The 17,880-nt window shown below is 41.6% G+C and overlaps 1 protein-coding gene across 4 annotated transcripts in view; it reads left to right on the top strand.

Moving 5' to 3' along the window:
* ttc39a (tetratricopeptide repeat domain 39A) overlaps positions 1 to 17,880 on the top strand; it is a 31,787-nt gene that overhangs the window by 6,243 nt on the left and 7,664 nt on the right. For 2 of the 4 annotated variants that reach the window (XM_080877161.1, XM_080877162.1), the window contains 7 exons: positions 4,379 to 4,483; positions 12,674 to 12,805; positions 13,390 to 13,430; positions 16,552 to 16,619; positions 16,710 to 16,774; positions 16,894 to 16,993; positions 17,229 to 17,294. In XM_080877161.1, coding sequence (XP_080733287.1) covers positions 4,379 to 4,483; positions 12,674 to 12,805; positions 13,390 to 13,430; positions 16,552 to 16,619; positions 16,710 to 16,774; positions 16,894 to 16,993; positions 17,229 to 17,294 — 577 coding nt within the window. Of the gene's footprint in view, positions 1 to 4,378; positions 4,484 to 11,590; positions 11,730 to 12,277; positions 12,404 to 12,673; positions 12,806 to 13,389; positions 13,431 to 16,551; positions 16,620 to 16,709; positions 16,775 to 16,893; positions 16,994 to 17,228; positions 17,295 to 17,880 lie in introns of those variants that run through there. The other 2 variants (XM_080877164.1, XM_080877163.1) reach the window with 2 other exon arrangements.

Raw genomic sequence — 17,880 nt, 5'->3', positions numbered from 1 at the left:
TATTTTTGTTCTTCTCAGATTGCGTTCAAGGTGCCAAAATCTTGTTTTCCAGTCAGCCGGTACCAGTTGAGTCGGTTTCCACCTATAAGGAAATGATATATCCACTGATGCTTTGCTGTCCTCAGCTTTGCAGACACAGGTTTCAGCCTTTATCTAAAAAATCTGAATAGCAGGAATCCAGTAACACAAAAAATGTGGTTTATTATTAAAATCAGCCCTCTTTTATGTAACATGCACACAAACCTGCTGCGTAAGGCGTCTGTTTAATACTGCTGACACACTGCAGTTTTTAACGATTCCTTATCTACCTCAGTATCATTGTGGCCTGGGTCTAACAGGTAATTTGACTCCACTAATTTAAGTTTAAAACTTTCTTTGTTACTAAGGCTTATAGTTGGGGCTGGATCAGGTGACTCTGAACCATCCCTGTAGTTATGCTGCAGTCGGCTCAGGCTGCATCCCGTGATGCTTGTATCTTTCCATTTCTGGATGCTATTAAATTTTCTATAGTCAGTATTTTGTCCCGTCTCCCTATGCTCTCCCTTTTCTCCTCCCTTACCCCTCACCCTCCTGACCGGTCGTGGCAGATGGCCCCCCCCCCCTCCCTCAACCTGGAAGTGCTGGAGTTTTTTCAATTCAATTCAATTCAATTTTATTTATATAGCGCCAAATCACAACAAAAGTCGCCTCAAGGCGCTTCATAGATACAGAGAAAAACCCAACAATCATATGACCCCCTATGAGCAGCACTTTGGCAACAGTGGGAAGGAAAAACTCCCTTTTAACAGGAAGAAACCTCCGGCAGAACCAGGCTCAGGGAGGGGCGGGGCCAACTGCTGCGACCGGTTGGGGTGAGAGAAGGAAGACAGGATAAAGACATGCTGTGGAAGAGAGACAGAGGTTAATAACAGATATGATTCAATGCAGAGAGGTCTGTTAACACATAGTGAGTGAGAAAGGTGACTGGAAAGGAAAAACTCAGTGCATCATGGGAATCCCCCGGCAGCCTACATCTATTGCAGCATAACTAAGGGAGGATTCAGGGTCACCTGGTCCAGCCCTAACTATATGCTTTAGCAAAAAGGAAAGTTTGAAGCCTAATCTTGAAAGTAGAGATAGTGTCTGTCTCCTGAATCCAAACTGGAAGCTGGTTCCACAGAAGAGGGGCCTGAAAACTGAAGGCTCTGCCTCCCATTCTACTTTTAAATACTCTAGGAACAACAAGTAGGCCTGCAGAGCGAGAGCGAAGTGCTCTAATAGGGTGATATGGTACTACAAGGTCCTGTCATAAAGGAGTTTTTCCATCCTACTGTCACCAAGTGCTTGCTCATAGGATACTGTCTAATTGTTGGGTTTTCTGTCTTGTATTGTAGTGTCTTTACCTTACAATATAAAGCAACTTTCTAAAATCTAAAATAATAACTAAACATGCCTCGAGTAAAGATTTAGGGTAAGGTTACAATAAATGTTTGGCAAAGCTATACATTTGGTGTAAGTATTAGCATTTCTTAATTCTTCTGTAGGCCTGTCATTTAAACTCTGAACTGGGCCCCGGTTATATTTTAAAGGTGGGACTTTGACCGAGAGGTCACAGGGTATTACTGTGACTAAAATTAATGTTGCACTTCATAACTCTTAGATCAGGTTAAGTACAGTCAGCGTCACTGTGTCAGTGTAATATGTGTGTTATTCTCTCTTTAATGCACAAGCACTCTGTCAGTATTTGAGTTTCCAGTTTTCACTCTGGATTAGTGAGCTGCAGGTTTATTGTATTTCAGTGTTTTCATCTGTTCCTGCCTACATCTGGGGATTTTTGCAGGTGAGAATATTGACTCTGTGGCTTACGGGGTTGAATACTCTGTAGTCGCTGCACCTTTACTCGTACAGAAAACCGGTATGGACTGTACCAACAGCTCTGGTTGGACTGGTTGGATTCACTCAGTGGCCACTGGTGGAAGACATGTGACTCTGCAGGATTAACAACATAAATGTGCGCACAATGTGCTGCTCTTGGATTTTATTATTGATCTTCATATTAAAGTATCATCTGTGGACACTAAATTAGAAAATAGCCAATGGTAAAATAAGTTAATCATTGTATGCTAATTGCTAATGTTTATATAATGCTGTTTATAGCTTCGGTTGCATTATTTTGTCAGTGTGTGTGTGTGTGTGTGTGTGTGTGTGTGTGTGTGTGTGTGTGTGTGTGTGTGTATTGTTGCTGACAACAAAGAGCATTTCTAAAAGTCACCTGAGTTTTGCACAGAGACGGACCAGTATGTGCACCAGTGAGAGGAGGTTTCTGTTAGCAGGAAACTGCTGCCTGCCAGTCATATGGTGAACACAGCAGTCACCCGCATGTCATTAGCAGAGCTGCACCAGTATGTGTGCTTCTTTCTATCATGCTGCTGGTGATATGTGTATGTATGAAGTGAGTTTATGGCTTCTTTGTGTTTCTAATGGACAGGAATGTGTCAGACACGTTAGCTGTAGCTGCGTTTCCTCAGTGCTCAGTTGGACTCTTTTATTCCTCTGCAGCTGTCTAATGCTGACATGGGCTGAGCGGGTAATACTGACAGAGTGTGTTCCTGCACTTAAATGGGAATGATAGTTGCCCTCAGGGACGTTATGTTGTAAGGTAAAGAGCTAACGGTGTTTTAGAGAAAAAGACAGTGATCCAAGAAAGAAACTCGCCTTTTTCTACATAAAAAACCTTCTGGGAGGGCAGCCATCTGTCCAGACTGGAAGGGGCCGAGGGGGGAAATCAAGACCACAGAAAGACACAAGAAACCACAATCAAGACAAAGCACAAAATACGGGAGAGAGTAGACAGTGAGGTCATTTCACGCAATAGTGGCTTCTAGCTTCGTAAAAATGGAGTACACCCTCTTTGAATTTGAAGTTTGTACGTATCAGGATATAATAAAAAAAATCTTGTTCAGACCAGGTTGTGATTTATTCATTTATCTAAGAACACCCCAACTTGTAGAAATGCTTATAGCATCATTTCCTGTCTAAATGTATTAGCCTCTCTCATGCATTCATTTTTACCCAGCTCTCCTAAACTCCCACCACAGCATTTTAATGAGGGAGAGGTCTGGACTTTGGCCCAGTGCAGCACCTTGATTTTCCCCCCCAGTTATTCTGTTGCAGATTTGCTGCTCTGCTTGGGATCTCTGTCTGTTGAATGACTCTGTTTTGACCAAGCTTTAGCTCTCAGACAGTTGACTTCACATTTGACTCTTGAATAATTTTTTATTCAAGCGTTTTTAGATTTTACTCAAGGTGCCAGGGTCCCGTGGCTGCAAAACAAGCCCCAATCCTCTCCCCTTCACCCATGTGCTGTGGGTGCTTTTTGCCAAAGGCGGTGCTGTGCGTTTTGGTGAAACATCTGCATTTTGGTCGAACCTGAGAGCATCGTTCCACAAGTTCTGTCATAATTTGTTTTTTAGACAGAAGATGCTTTTCTCCTGAAAACCCTTCGAAAGTATTACATTAAGCTAATTAACTAATACTTAATGTAAAAAAAAATAAAAAGTTGTGTATATTTCATGGCAGGGATTGACGTCATTTAGTCCAAAATCCAGTAAATGTAATAAAAAGTAATTACACAGCAAACAAGCAACAATCCAAGCAAAGTTAACGAATCAGCTTAATGTTTTTTAGAATTTCCATCAGCTTAGCTTCTCTCTGTTTAATCTGCCCGTCATTAACGAGTTTTTCACATTCTGGCTGCTGTTTTCTCCCCGAGTTTAACAAGTGAAACATACGTTTAAAGTTTCATGGCTACAGCGGGTCAAATCAAAGATGGACGACTCCAGGGCGTACACACGCCCGTCACGTGACGAATACAAGGTGACGTGATCTTTTTTAAGCCACGAAGCGCATCTGTTCTTTATCTTTAATAAAAGATTCAGAAACTGCTCCCGGAGCTTGTCCTTGTCTAAATGTATGATTATGTCTGTAATTTCAAATAGCAGAATCAGTAACAGCAAACAGCACTGTGGCGGGGCGTGGCCTGGGGTGCCGTGCAGGTGCGTCCGCCTCCTCTGCACGGCACCGCAGGCCACGCCCCGCCACAAGCGCTCCCTCCAGCCGGTTTGCTCGTCTGGCTCGCTCTGTGTTCATTTTCTGGTTTCTGTCTCGAGTGCAGAGAATTTAATAACTTATGAATATGTTACGATTCAGGACAAAATGTTTTTTAGATTGTGTTTTTATTCTTGGGGCCAGTCAAAGACACAAACACTTTTTAGGGTTGCCTTATATGACACAGGCTTGTTTTGTGTACACTTTGATCACAGCTACGTCCTTGTGTTTGGACGATGATGTATTTTCAGCATGTTTTCATCCAGATTTGCTGTTTGTTTTGTTTCTGCAGCTGCTCGCGGTCAGACCTGACGCTGGCTCTCGAGGACTGTATGGCCGCCCTGGATCTGTTCCTCAGAAACGACTTTGAGGAGGCGCAGGCGCGGCTCAGATGCAGGTAGGAGCACCACCTGCGTAACGACCTGCTACGGGTGCTGTTCTCGCCGGCCTTTGACCTTTCGAGTGTTCTCAGTAACTTTCACGGTTCAAAATAATTCTTATTTATCTGATATTGGGCCTCTGTCTGAAACAAGTTTAGTTTTAGTTCCTCTTCCCTTAAGACAACTGTCTGCTGATTGGCTCCCCCTCTCAAACAGAGGGTTTGAACAGCAGGTGGGCGGAGCTTCTGTTCAGACTGACAGCAGTCCAAAATCTGAGCTTTTGCCTCATTATTTGAAACTTTGACCATGTTTTTTCATGAGCGTCCAAGAACTTATCAAAAGATATGAAGGTCATAAATGTGAGTTAAGGGATCATTCAGAGGATTCCTAATCGTTTTTTAGATCTGCGGTGATTTCACCTCACTGCTCTTCTATTTTAACCCTGCTGCAGTTCCTTGAATGTTTTTCTTGGATCTTTGGTGACTTGGAGGACTTTTAGACAGTCGTCCCCTAATGTTGCAGGTCTCTGTTAGTAGTTTGTGTCTCTCACTGTGGACGTGTCAGGACCTGGAACTTTTAGCTTTGTCACCCAGTTTTCTGAAAATGTTCTGATGATGATCACTTTTTTTTACATGCTGCCTTGATTGCTGTTACGTTTTTCACGTTAAAATCTGAAGCCGTCTCTAAATGAATTAGATTGAATTAAATGTCCAATAAAAGTTTAAGAATTAAGAAGCTGTGCTTTATTTGTTTTGAGCTTTCAGAGCACTCACTGCTTTAAATTCTTCCCAGTGGCAGGATCAGTACAGTTTCTCTAATTAAGAGGACACTTAGATATTGAAGATAAATTCACTATTCAGCCTTTGAAGATGGCTGCACAATTAGAAGGAGCTTTTTAATGTGTTGTGATGTTTCCATGAAGGTCCAATTATGTGGGGAAACAACAAAAAGTGTCGCGTTTGAAAAAGGAGACAAGGAGGCAAATAAAGCGAAGGTTTCTTCGAACAGTTTAACTAAAAGAGATGGACAGACCACAATCACCATCAAAAGAGAAACATATTAAAACTCTGAAGTTGATCAGGTAAAAATAATAAGTTAAAAAGGCTAAATCACCCAAAGCACCACAGAGGTCCCACATTCGGCAGCCACAACATTAGGGCTGCCATGATTAGTCGACTAGTCACGATTATGTCGACTATTAAAATCGTCGACGACTAATTTAATAGTCGACGCATCGTTTGAAGCTTTGTAAGATCACAAAGGACGCAGGAATGAGTAGTAGGATTTAAGAGTGTAATAACGGACTGAAACAGAAGATGGCAGCACTGCATGTACAAGGATGCCAGCTGCCATTAAACCCCGAAGAAGAAGAAGAAGAAGAAGAAGCTGTGTCCCAGAATTCATAGCGCAGCTGTCAACAATGGCGGCAGCTAGTTAGTTTTAACTTTACTCTTATTATTCTTTCTGGGTCACAAAATAAACATTTAACATATTTTCAGGCGAGAATGTAGCTGTGTAAACCTCAAATATCTGCTCAGTTTATCAAGACACCACGTATTTTCAAAAGCGCTCCGACGTTTTCGGAGACGTCTGCTACCCACTAGCTCGTTAGCTAGGCGGGGGCAAGGCTAACTAGAGCCGTGAGAACACCGGACTCCCGGCAAATCGTTTTCAAACCCACCGCCGTCTTTCGCTAGTCAGGTTAAACATATATATAAGTCACTTAGATAACTTAAAAATGTTATTGTTTGGCTTTCTTTAGTATTTTATTTGTTCCTGAGTAAATCGGTTTGGCTGAGATTAAAGTTATAGTTTTTGCACAGCTAAAACTGTCAAGCAGACAGCTGATTATCAGAAGTGTGAGATGCTGGAGAATATACTCCGGTGTCCTGTTATAGTTTAGAAAGCAAGGAGTTTATTAAACTTCACCGAAACAATCTGCAAATTTCATTAAAAATTAATAAACTACCATCTTGTCTTTATTTTTAGTTAGCACAAACACTTCAAGCTGTAAGCTAATGATAGTTATATAAGACCAGATGCTGCTGGTGCAATAAGCTGTACGCTGTACCTCCAATGGATGATGATCTGATTAGTCGACTAATCACAAAAATAATCGGTGACTAGTCGACTATCAAAATAATCGTTTGTGGCAGCCCTACACAACATATAAAACCAGAAATGCTGCCTGAGTCTGGAGCTGTCCTCTGTGCTCTGACCCAGTTGCTGAGAAGAGTTGGCTGTATAAAAGTGCGCCACCTGAAGCTGGAGAGACAACATGACACAGCAACTGGGACAAATCACAGCAGGCTCTGTCGGGCCCATAACATGCTTGGAAAATAAAGTCTGTAAGATGATGTTTTTGAGTCCTGAATCAGTGACAGCTGGAACCATCGTACTGCAGTGCAGTTAAAGTCAAGCTTCTTGTCGGTTCTTTGTTAAGTACAGGACAAACACCGCATTGCAGGGACCCACAGTGGGCAAGTAAATTGAATCTAAAGTTAAATAAGATAAAATAGAGAATTAAAACTATAATAGATATAAGAAATAAGGTGTCAAAGTCTTAATAGACAAGATACATTAAAGCCAATAAACTGTAATTGCAGTTTCCGCTGTGTTTACATGAACAGGTTATGTGAACCATGTGCTGCTTTAAGTTACATTAACATAACGCTGCACGTAGAAACGCCACCTCCAGGTTTGTACTCCAACACAGAGTCATCGTGTTACTCTGTGTCCACTGCGTGTTATCAGCACCTTTATCGTGCCGCTGCTTTGATCCGTCCTCTGGGACTGTGGGCCGCTCCTCAGCCCAGTTTCTTCTTTCCAGTGCTGCCCAGCATCAAACAATAGCTTCCTTTTAGCCCTGACTGTGTTTGTAGTTTTGAAACAGTAAACCGGTGTGTGGTGTTGTTGCTGAGAGACATGTGTGTGACGACATTAAGCGTGAATGAACTCACACTCTTTGTTTTTTACATTATTATTTTTTGATCCGTCTTTCCTGGTGTTTGTTATTTAAACTTGGATTTGGGAAATATTCTACCCGTGCTGACGATGTGGATAAATCTAAAACCTCACACTCCTGTTGGTGTCCTGATTTCTGCCTCACAGGTTTCTCCCTGTGCAGCCGGCTCTATTCCATTTACATGCAGAACTGCAATTAAACTGATTTTTTAATATTTTGTTTGCTTTGTACACAACCCAATAACACCCACAACCTCATTTTCTCCTCAGAAAAAGCTTTTATGAGAGGAAATGACAGCTGTTGGGCTTTCAGCATGCTGTATATCATTTTAATGCACCTGGACACATCAGCGGGGATGTTTTCTGGAGTTATCATGTGTTGTAGAGCCTGTGAATCTTTGCATCCCGCAGCTTTTGTGTTCTTCCACTTGCTCGGCCTTGAACTGCTGATCAGACACGTTAGTATTAGTTTCAGACTTTTAGATCTCACACCTTTGCTTGCAGGCAGGATTTGCTTTGTTTTCCTCCACCTGTTAGCTGTAGTCTGACGCGGCCATGTGGGGCAAGGACACACACATATGTGGACACAGTTTCTATTTAGTCAATCTTGTGTCTGCTACATTTACCCCTACGTTCGTGTTTATGGTCACAGGTAGTTGGAGGTCGTCCCAGGATGCATTGGGAGCAAGACCTCGTTTATACAAAGTGCATATTAATTGGAAATCTGACTGTGGAACAATATTGTGTTTGTAGAGACTTTAGTCAGTGCCTTACAGTCACGGTCACCATATCGCCAATCACCCTGAATCTTTTGGATAACTTTGGTCTTGAGCGAGACTCGTGCGTTAAAGTCCTCCGCCACAGTTATTTATGACGGGGTCGGTTATTACGGACACATGGAATTAGTGCGCTGTTAGCAAGCATGGACCAATACTCTGTTTAAGCACTGTTTGTGCAGGTGGACAGCTCAGCACAGGAGACAGTAGATTTATGCTTCACTCATTAACTGAAAGCCGTTGTAAAACTGGAAACTTGATTTACTTTACGAGAAATACAATGGCCATTAAAGGTGATAGAAAAACCACAAACTACATGTCAAATTACTGAAAATGTGCGTCATATCAGGAGGCAGTGGAACAGTCAATGAAAGCAGTGATAAATAAACTGGTATAAAAGCAGTGGATCCAGATAAAAACATAAAACCATAAGTGGACTGACAGCTGGAGGGCGAGATGAAGCAGAAGAGGAAGAGGCTAGACACCAAGCCAAACGAACCATAGCAGCTGAGGAGTAGCAGAAACCGAACGGAGGTTCTCACAGGAAGTACATCGTGTAGCTGGTTAACTTATTGCAGGTCTGTGGAGATATTCAAGCGTCCGATTGTCCTGAAAATCTTACTGGATCACTGATTTGTTTATTCCTTTAATTTTAGATGCTGTGTTGTGGTTTAGCTGGGATTCAGGTCACAGGTCCTCATGTTTTGTAGTTTATGATTAGAAGTCAGAATCCTTGAGTCAAGCCTCATTTCTTTGCATTCGTTTCCAATGAGCCAGCCTTTCTTTTCATTTTGTGGTCTTGAGCAATAGTTCTCGGGGTATTACGAAGGACTTGGCAGCGTTTTCACTCCTTTTCAGTCCAATCCTTATACCGGGGCACCTTCAGAGAAATGTTTTCTTTTTTGTTTCAGACCTATGAATCATTCAAGTCAACCGATGAACCAGTGTTGTGTCTACACATGTCAGACAACTTAGCAAAGAACTAACTTTGAATTATATCTTCAGGCACTTTGTTGCTAGAAGCTTGTCATAAAAAATACATAATTTATTCCCATTTCTTTAGTTGAATCTATTAAAAATGCCAAAGATAACACAGTTTGACAGGCAGGAAATAATATTTTTGGAACAAAAGGGGGATTACCAAATGGCTATTAGCTAAAATTTGAGGAAAGTGGACAAGTGGAGGATGATAAAAGAAGTGGCATAAAGGCATAAACACTATGTACTGCAGATGGAAAAAGGACATGACTTTCAGATCCATCTGGCCCTTCAGCATCAATACAAATGTTCTCAGTGGACTGATGGCCTTCAAGAAGCCAACCTTGAGGAAGGAAACAAGGAGAAAATCTTTTTTTAAAAACTGGAGTGAAAATTAATGGCAACAGGTCATACAGATCGATGAATCAAAGTGTGAAGTTTTTGGTTTGGTTCAATATGTACAGAGGAGATCAGGAGAGAGGGACAGTACTGAGTGTCTACACCTACCTGTAAAACTTGGTGGAGGCTCTTTCATGGTTTGGGGCAACATTTCAGCCACTCATGTTGGGTATCTCACCACTGAGAGAATCACCAACACAGAAAACTGCCATGGGATTTTGAGCCACCATCTAGAAAGCATCTGATTGACAACTGCTTCATTGTTCAGCATGACAGGGATCCCAAACACTCTACAAGTGCAGAAGGAGCATACCTGGATAGGAAAACACAGTCATGGATTGGCCTCCCCAGTAGGGTTGGGCGATATGCAAAAATTTTCCAACCGGCAATAGTCAGTCCAATAATCGACGATGGGCGATATTTTCACGCATGCGCAGGCTTTTTGATGGGCGGAGCAATGTAATCATGCACGGACTGATTAGCACGTTTACAATACAGAAGAAGTCCAAGCATGGACGAACTAATTTCCCCCCAAAATTAGGGCTGTCAGCGTTAACGCGGCGTTAACGCGGTCGTCACGATTAACGCGATTTTTGATGCCCTCCTGGAGCACAGAATGAACAAACTTCGGACAAACTACCCGAAATGCGTTGACACACACATTTCAGGGATTTTGACTCCGTCTGCGCTCCAGATGGGTTTATTATTAGTCGTGATGACGGCGCGTTAACGCTGACAGCACTAAAAAAATATAAAGTCCCCAATTTTGGATTTCTTTGGCTTTAAACCAGATGAAACAGGTAAACCTGATGTAAACACTTGTGCAGACGTGTAGTGCGAGCAAAGTACTTAAACACCACTGACTTGCATGAGCATGCACGTGTCCACCATCCGGCTGAGTATGCTAGGCTATCACCAGCTTCTGCAGCTGCATCAACAAGCATTTGGGTGATCTCTGAGGAGGGGGCATTTGCTTGCAGATGAAAGAGGGTGCTGTTAAAACAGCGCTATTATTATTATTTTTTTAATGTTGGCTGCTTCTATTAGCTCCATCATTATTAGCAAACGTACTCATGGGCAAATAAATAAATAAATCGCCCTTGACCATCGACAATGGGCTCAGCCTATCGTCGATATATTCGTCCGGTCGCCCAACCACACTCCTCAGAGCCCGGACTTCAACATCACTGAAGCAGTCTGGGATCATCTTGACAGAGAACAACACAAAAACAGCCAACATTCAAAGAAGAGCTGAAGAACTATTCCCGAATATTACTTTCAGAAATTACAGCTACCTAAGAGAGTTCAGCATGTGGTGAAGGATGTAGGTCATACCAAATATTGACTTTCAAACTCATTAGAATTGCTCAAGCTCTGTTTTTGTCCTATATACTGTATTTCCATATATGGAAATGAATAGCTCAGGTGGCCTGTGGTGTGTCCTTGAAAAGAACAGAAATATTTTTCTATTTTCCTTGCAAAATATAGAAACGTGAGTAATGGCTCCACACGGTAACCAGTCAAGTGTTTTTTCATTTTGAGAGGCAGATGTTTGCATGGATGGTGTTCGATACACCTGCGCTGTTGTTTCTCTGTAGCCTGTACTGTTGTCTTCTTTGGGTTAAATTATCAGGGTTAATTCAGACAAGGAGTTATTTTAGGAATCAGCTACAAGCTTCTGTGACAAATTTCCACAGAAATCACTGAAAATGTTTGGATTTCATCAGAACTACCATTGCTGCTTCCATCGTCTTCAACTGAATGCAAAGTGTGTGTCGGTGCACACGTGTTTGTGCGAATCTCAAAGCAGCTCCTCCCTTTCATTATGGAACTACGTGGTGAAAATATGTTGGAGACCCAGCTTTACTGCCATCAGAGGTGCTACGACCTTTTCATCACTGAGATCTGACAGATATTTTGCTGCCATGTGACTAAATTTAAATCACACTCCATCTTAAAAGGTTTCCCAGCCTGAGTTTCACTTGCTGTCTCACATAAACGAGCCTGACGCCATGGAAATGTAACCCAGGCAAATCTCCCTGCTTCTCAGTCTGCGCCTTCTCTGTTTCCAGGTTGCTACTGAGCTTGTTTGGTGTTTGTTTACTGAGTTAAAGCTGATTGGATTCATTTAAGCAAACAGTTGAAGGTTTGTAGTTAGTTAATTTACAAACGTCTCTACTTAATTCTGCAGTTTTCTTTCATGACAGGCAAAAAGTCACATGGATGATGTCACATTTATCTCCGTTTGCCTTTTATTTCCAGTTTGTGTGCACATATATAGATATAGCTGTATTAGGAAACATGAAGTAGAGCATGATTAATGTTTGCTGGCCTAGTTTTCATGGGGTGAAAAATCTGTTTATTGTGAGCTGGTCTGAGGTCAGAGTAACATCCCAGAGGCTGGTCACATGAGTTAATCTGGCGATGAAGAGCAGCGAAATGTTGGCCATGCGGACTGACAGCATTCCTGCCTGCACACCTCTGACTTAATGTCACTTAATATATGATCCAACAAACAGACATGCTTGAAAATGTGTTAATCCCAGGATACATACGGCTGTTTAAACCGTCCGCTATAACTTCAGTGGGACTCCTTATTAATAGCACAAACATATGTTGTATATCTTTAACTTGTTTTGATTAATTAGTAGCTGCTTAACTGTTTAGATCAGGACCAGGAAGCTTTATTAACAAGTTGAACAAGTATTTCGGTATTTATGTGGGGAAAGTGCACGTGGTACACGCTCCAAGTACTTCGGTGTCCTTGTCACCGTGAAAGCCAACAGACACTGTTCAGTATCTCCCGTCTCTTGTCAGCAGGTATTCGTCATTTAGTGGCCACACTGTTGTTCTGTCAGATGACTGCTTATTAATATTTTATGTCTTCAATCATTTAAAAAAAGTTTTTGCAGAATGAGAAATATTTTTGATTTAATCTTTATGTAACCAGGATGTCGAGTTTTATTATTCTAAATCTAAAGCAACTAAATGTTAATGTGTTGTTCTGTAAAATATTGTAAAACAATGCAATATTTAATATTTTTCGTCCTGTGCATCACAACAGAAATTTTCTGTTTGCTTGTTTTACAGAAACAAAGACAGCATGTACCACGCTCTGACCTACGCCACCATTCTAGAAATGCAGGCCATGATGACCTTCGATCCTCAACACATCCTAGTTGCAGGGAACACCATGAAGGAGGCACAGGCTATCTGCCAGAGGTGAGACTTTGTCAGTTAGCTGATAAAATAATAACCAGCTGACTAACAATGACAGGGTCTCTTTTTTTGTTAGTTCCTCTTTAGCCAAGTCAGCTGCGGAAGTTTATTTTGTCTCAACCCAAAATTGAACAGCTTAATGAGCTCTAGTTTCGGTAGTAACATCCTGAGACTCTTCCAGCTCAGTAAAAACAATATTACTGAAGCCTCTGTGAGAATCCATCGCAGAGGCTTTTCTTAGGGCACCACATATGATTAGTCATCTTATAAACACACGCTTATTTCGGCCAATCTGACGTCAGAGCTGCAGTTTCTCTGTGTAAACACTCTGACTGCTCATAGGAAACTTACCGCACACTCAGCCCTTTTTCTTTTAGCAACCTCATCGTGCAGCGTCTCAGCATCCTGTGTTTAGATGAATAAGGCTGAGTCACGTATCTGAAAGGAAACATGATAGGAGGGGAAATGCAGGGCATTGCGACATAAGGTAGGATTGTGTGTGTGTGTGTGTGTGTGTGTGTGTGTGTGTGTGTGTGTTTTAAACTGATTAGAAAATTGGGTGATGTCGTTTTGTGTTTCTCCATCAGGCAACGCAAGAAGTCTTCCTTTTCAAAAAACTTCACAGAAGGTCGGTACAGTCATGCATACAAATGAGTCTGTGTGTTATTCCTAAAAACAAACCAAGGAAACAGATGTTAGTCTGAGAATATGCTCGAGTTTTCCCTAAAAAGAGGAACCTGCTTGTATTTCTTTTAGTCCAGTTTAATAGTTGAGGTTTTAATAACTTTAGCATAAATTATCTAACCTCTGAAGTGGCTGCAAATTTTACCAGGGTTTTAGACGAATGCCCCCCTGTGATTTTACCTGCACCCTGCGATTTGATTTTTAATCATTTCAACAGCAAACTGAAGAAAAGCCTTGACTCCGTTGCTCCACTCACCACCAAAAAGATTAACGTAAAACATGCATCACCCTGGAGAAACGAAGAAGTCAAAACACTCAAAAGAAACTGCAGGGCAGCAGAAAGGAGATGGAGGAAAAATAAAAATGCTATCAACCATCAAATATTTTCCGAGCAACTTAAAATGTACAATAATACATTAAGGAAGTCAAGAAATTCATACTTCACCAAAATAATCAGTAATAACAAAAATAATCCCAAGGTCCTCTTTTCCACCATAGATCATTTATTTAACCCTGATTTTAACAGCTCCCAAAGAAGCCCACAGACTCGCTCTGTGAGCAGTTTGCAGACCACTTCAGGGGAAACGTCAGCGGCATCAGATCTGATATTTTATCTAATCGCCATATGTTTGTAAACACATCTGAGGGCTCGATTGTACCTGAGGAGACACTGGACAGCTTTGTCCTGGTTAATGCTGAGAACTTTCAGAAGGTTTTCTCCACAGTGAGACCCACCACATGTCTTTTAGATCCAATCCCTTCTTCACTCTTTAAAACACTTTATGGATTTTTTGAGGCTGAGCTTTTATACATGATGAACTGCTCTCTTCAGTTGGGTGTCTTCCCTGCTGCCTTTAAAACGGCGGTGGTGAGGCCCCTTCTGAAGAAGAGCAATTTGGATTGTAATGATTTTAATAACTACAGACCTGTATCCAACTTACCATTTTTAAGTAAAATCTTAGAAAAACTTGTTTTTACTCAGATTAATGATTTTCTAAATGATAGACAGATCCTGGAGATATTCCAGTCTGGATTTAGGGTGAACCACAGCACAGAGACTGCTCTCCTAAAGGTTTTAAATGATCTTAGATGTAACTGGGACTCCCAAAAGCTCTCAGTCCTGGTGCTACTGGATCTAAGCGCAGCCTTTGATACAGTAGACCACGCTGTTCTTTTAAACAGACTGAAACACATGGTGGGCCTCTCTGGTGCTTTATCAACTGGTTCACTTCCTGTCTCTCAGACAGAACTTTTATGGTGAGTATGGATACATGCTCCTCTAAGATCCATAAAATGACATGTGGTGTGCCTCAAGGGTCGGTTCTAGGCCCTGTACTTTTTAATTTGTATATGCTCCCTCTCGGCAGTGTCATCAGGAGGCATGGAGTGAACTTCCACAGTTACGCTGATGACACGCAGCTGTACATCTCTGTGTCTCCTGATGACACCAGACCAATGGATGCCCTTTTTAACTGTATCTTAGATATACGATCTTGGATGGCAGAAAACTTTTTACAGCTTAACCAGGACAAAACTGAAGTTTTAATTGTCGGTCCCGAGGCTCAGAGAGAGAAACTCTTGTCTAAATTAGAGGCATTTTCACTATGTCCTTCGCTACAAGTGAAAAACCTGGGTGTTATTTTTGACTCTGAGCTTGGTTTTATCCCACATATTAAACATGTAACTAAAATTGGATTTTATCATCTAAAAATTATAGCCAGAGTCCGCCCTATTCTCTCTCGGGCCAACACGGAGATGCTGATGCATGCTTTTATTACCAGTCGCATTGATTACTGTAAGGCCCTGCTCTCTGGTCTTCCTAAGAAGAATATTTCAACTTTACAACTTTTGCAAAACTCTGCAGCTCGTGTGCTGACGAAGACCAGAGGGCGGGCCCACATTACACCGGTTTTAGAATCGCTGCACTGGCTCCCCGTGTGTTTCAGGATCGATTTTAAAGTTCTTTTATTGGTTTTTAAATGTCTTAATGGTCTTGGGCCTTCTTATCTCTCAGATCTGCTTTTACCATACGAACCCTCGCGGACCCTGAGGTCCTCTGGTACTGGCCTTTTGATTGTCCCTAAAGTCAGGACACATACTCACGGAGAGGCAGCTTTTCAGTGGTATGGTCCTCGTCTGTGGAACAGCCTGCCGGAGGAGCTCAGGGCCGCAGAGAACGTACATGTTTTTAAGAACAGGCTCAAGACCCACCTTTTTAATTTAGCTTTTATTTAATGTTTATTTATTTTATGCTTATTTATTCTATCCTGTTATTCTATTATTAATTTAGGCTTTACCTAATATTTATTGATTTTATTCTTATTCATTTTTTAATCTTCTTACTCTATTTATATTTATATTTATATTTATATTTATATTTATATTTATATTTATATTTATATTGTATCCTGTTCTTATTTATTTTATCATTTTACCCTGTATATAGCCTATTGTGTCATATCTCCAGTGTTTCCTCGGAGGGCACTCTCTGCACCGGGGCTGTGATCGACCGTGGCTGCTGGGGCTCTGGGGGTCCTCTCAGCCTGGCTGGGGGGCTCCTTTGCCTCCCTCCTGCTGTGTGCCCGGGCTGGAGGCTGCGGTCTGTGACCGGCTCTCGGTGCAGACGGCTCCCTGTTATAGTGTTTCCTCACTTGGCTCATGCGAACCCAGCCCAATTTTACTCTTTAAGTGTGCGTGTGTGTGTGTGTGTGTGGGGGTGTGGGGTGGGGTGGGGGAAATATGTGTGTATTCACATCATTTATGTCAATGAGAGTGTGGGGAGTGAGTTGGAGGGTGGGGTGGGCTGCTTTTAACTATGTAAAGCACTTTGTGCTACATTTTTTGTATGAAAAGTGCTTTATAAATAAAGACTGATTGATTGATTGATTGAAGTTATTAGATGATCATTAAATTATTCTAAATAATTAAAATGTTTAGACTTTGTAAGTGTTTAAATGTTTGCTCCATGTTAAAGTAGTACCTCTGCATGTGTATGTGTGTGTTTGGTCATTATGCTGGAGCCCGTGTTTGATTGACAATAACTGGTACAATCGATTTCACTTCAGAGGAGCTCCATGCTGAAGTTTGTTACGCCGAGTGTCTCCTCCAGAGGGCAGCGCTCACCTTCCTTCAGGTCAGGAGGCTTACAGCAGCCAGTGCTACTGATGTGTTTGCCACCATCACTCATTTTCTGTTTTGTGTTTTTAAACTCATTCGTGCTCAGGATGAAAACATGATCAGTTTTATCAAAGGAGGAATCAAAGTGAGGAACAGCTACCAGACTTACAAGTGAGTATCTCCAGGATATCCATGTTTCCATCCCTGTTTCCTGGAAGACCTTTTATTCTTCCATCAGGACTTCATCGCAGCTTATTCCCCTTAATTTGCTTATATCTTAACCCCCTCAGAGAGCTTCACACAGTCCTGCAGTCCTCCGGATACACTCATGGTGACAACCATGGGCATTTTGAGGGTGGCGTGAAACTGGGAGTGGGAGCTTTTAATCTAGTAAGTAATAGTTTGCACTTGTGCCTCATTGATTGACTTAATTTTGTGATGCTTGGTTAACAAAAAAGGCACCAGAAGAGCAGAAGATCTGCATAAATTAAGAGCTGCTCCAGCCTAACATGGCGATAGCTGCAAGAAATCCAACATAGTTTGTTCAGCATCTGTAATAACAATGAAATGCTCTGTAATTATGTTTCTGACCTTTTCATTTCCACTGCTTGTTTGCTTCCTGCAGATGATTTCCATGTTGCCTACTCGGACACTCAAGCTGCTGGAGTTTGTCGGTTTCTCTGGTAATAAGGTAAGCGTTTCTGAGAAGTCAGACTTCTGACATGGCGCTCTCTAACAGCTTTGGCTGGAGATATTTTGCGAGCCGATACACCCTTCCGCTCTGTTTGAAATGCCTCTTTATGAATCAGAGAAAGAGAAGTGTTTCGAGAACTGTAAGTGCATCTGTGGTAGAACTCATCACACTACTACTAAGATGAGTTTGTTGTGTTATTTTTCATGGAAATGTGAAATGAAACTTGCAACCATCAATGAAATGATGGTTGCTTTGATAATAATGAGCAATGACTATTTCTCTAAATTGTGGTTACCAGTTGTAACTACTGATTTCATTCATCAAGCCATCACATCAGCACCTCAGTTGACCTTTGAATATTACCATCATGACTGATTTATCTTCCGGTTATGAACATGCAAATACTGCATTTCTTGTATTTTGTACTTGCGTGTTTTGCACACAGGCCAGTTTGTGAGTCAGAGAAGTGGTAGACAAGCAGACGCTGTTTTATCCCCAGAACACGCTGACTAAACACAGAAGATTTTCCCATAACTACTTTAGTGTATTCTCTGTGTGCTGGTTTTACTGCTAATTGGCTGAT

The sequence above is a fragment of the Rhamphochromis sp. 'chilingali' genome (genome assembly GCF_963969265.1).
Source record: "Rhamphochromis sp. 'chilingali' genome assembly, chromosome: 3".
NCBI lineage: Eukaryota > Metazoa > Chordata > Actinopteri > Cichliformes > Cichlidae > Rhamphochromis > Rhamphochromis sp. 'chilingali'.
This window is presented reverse-complemented; position numbering and strand designations above follow the sequence as displayed.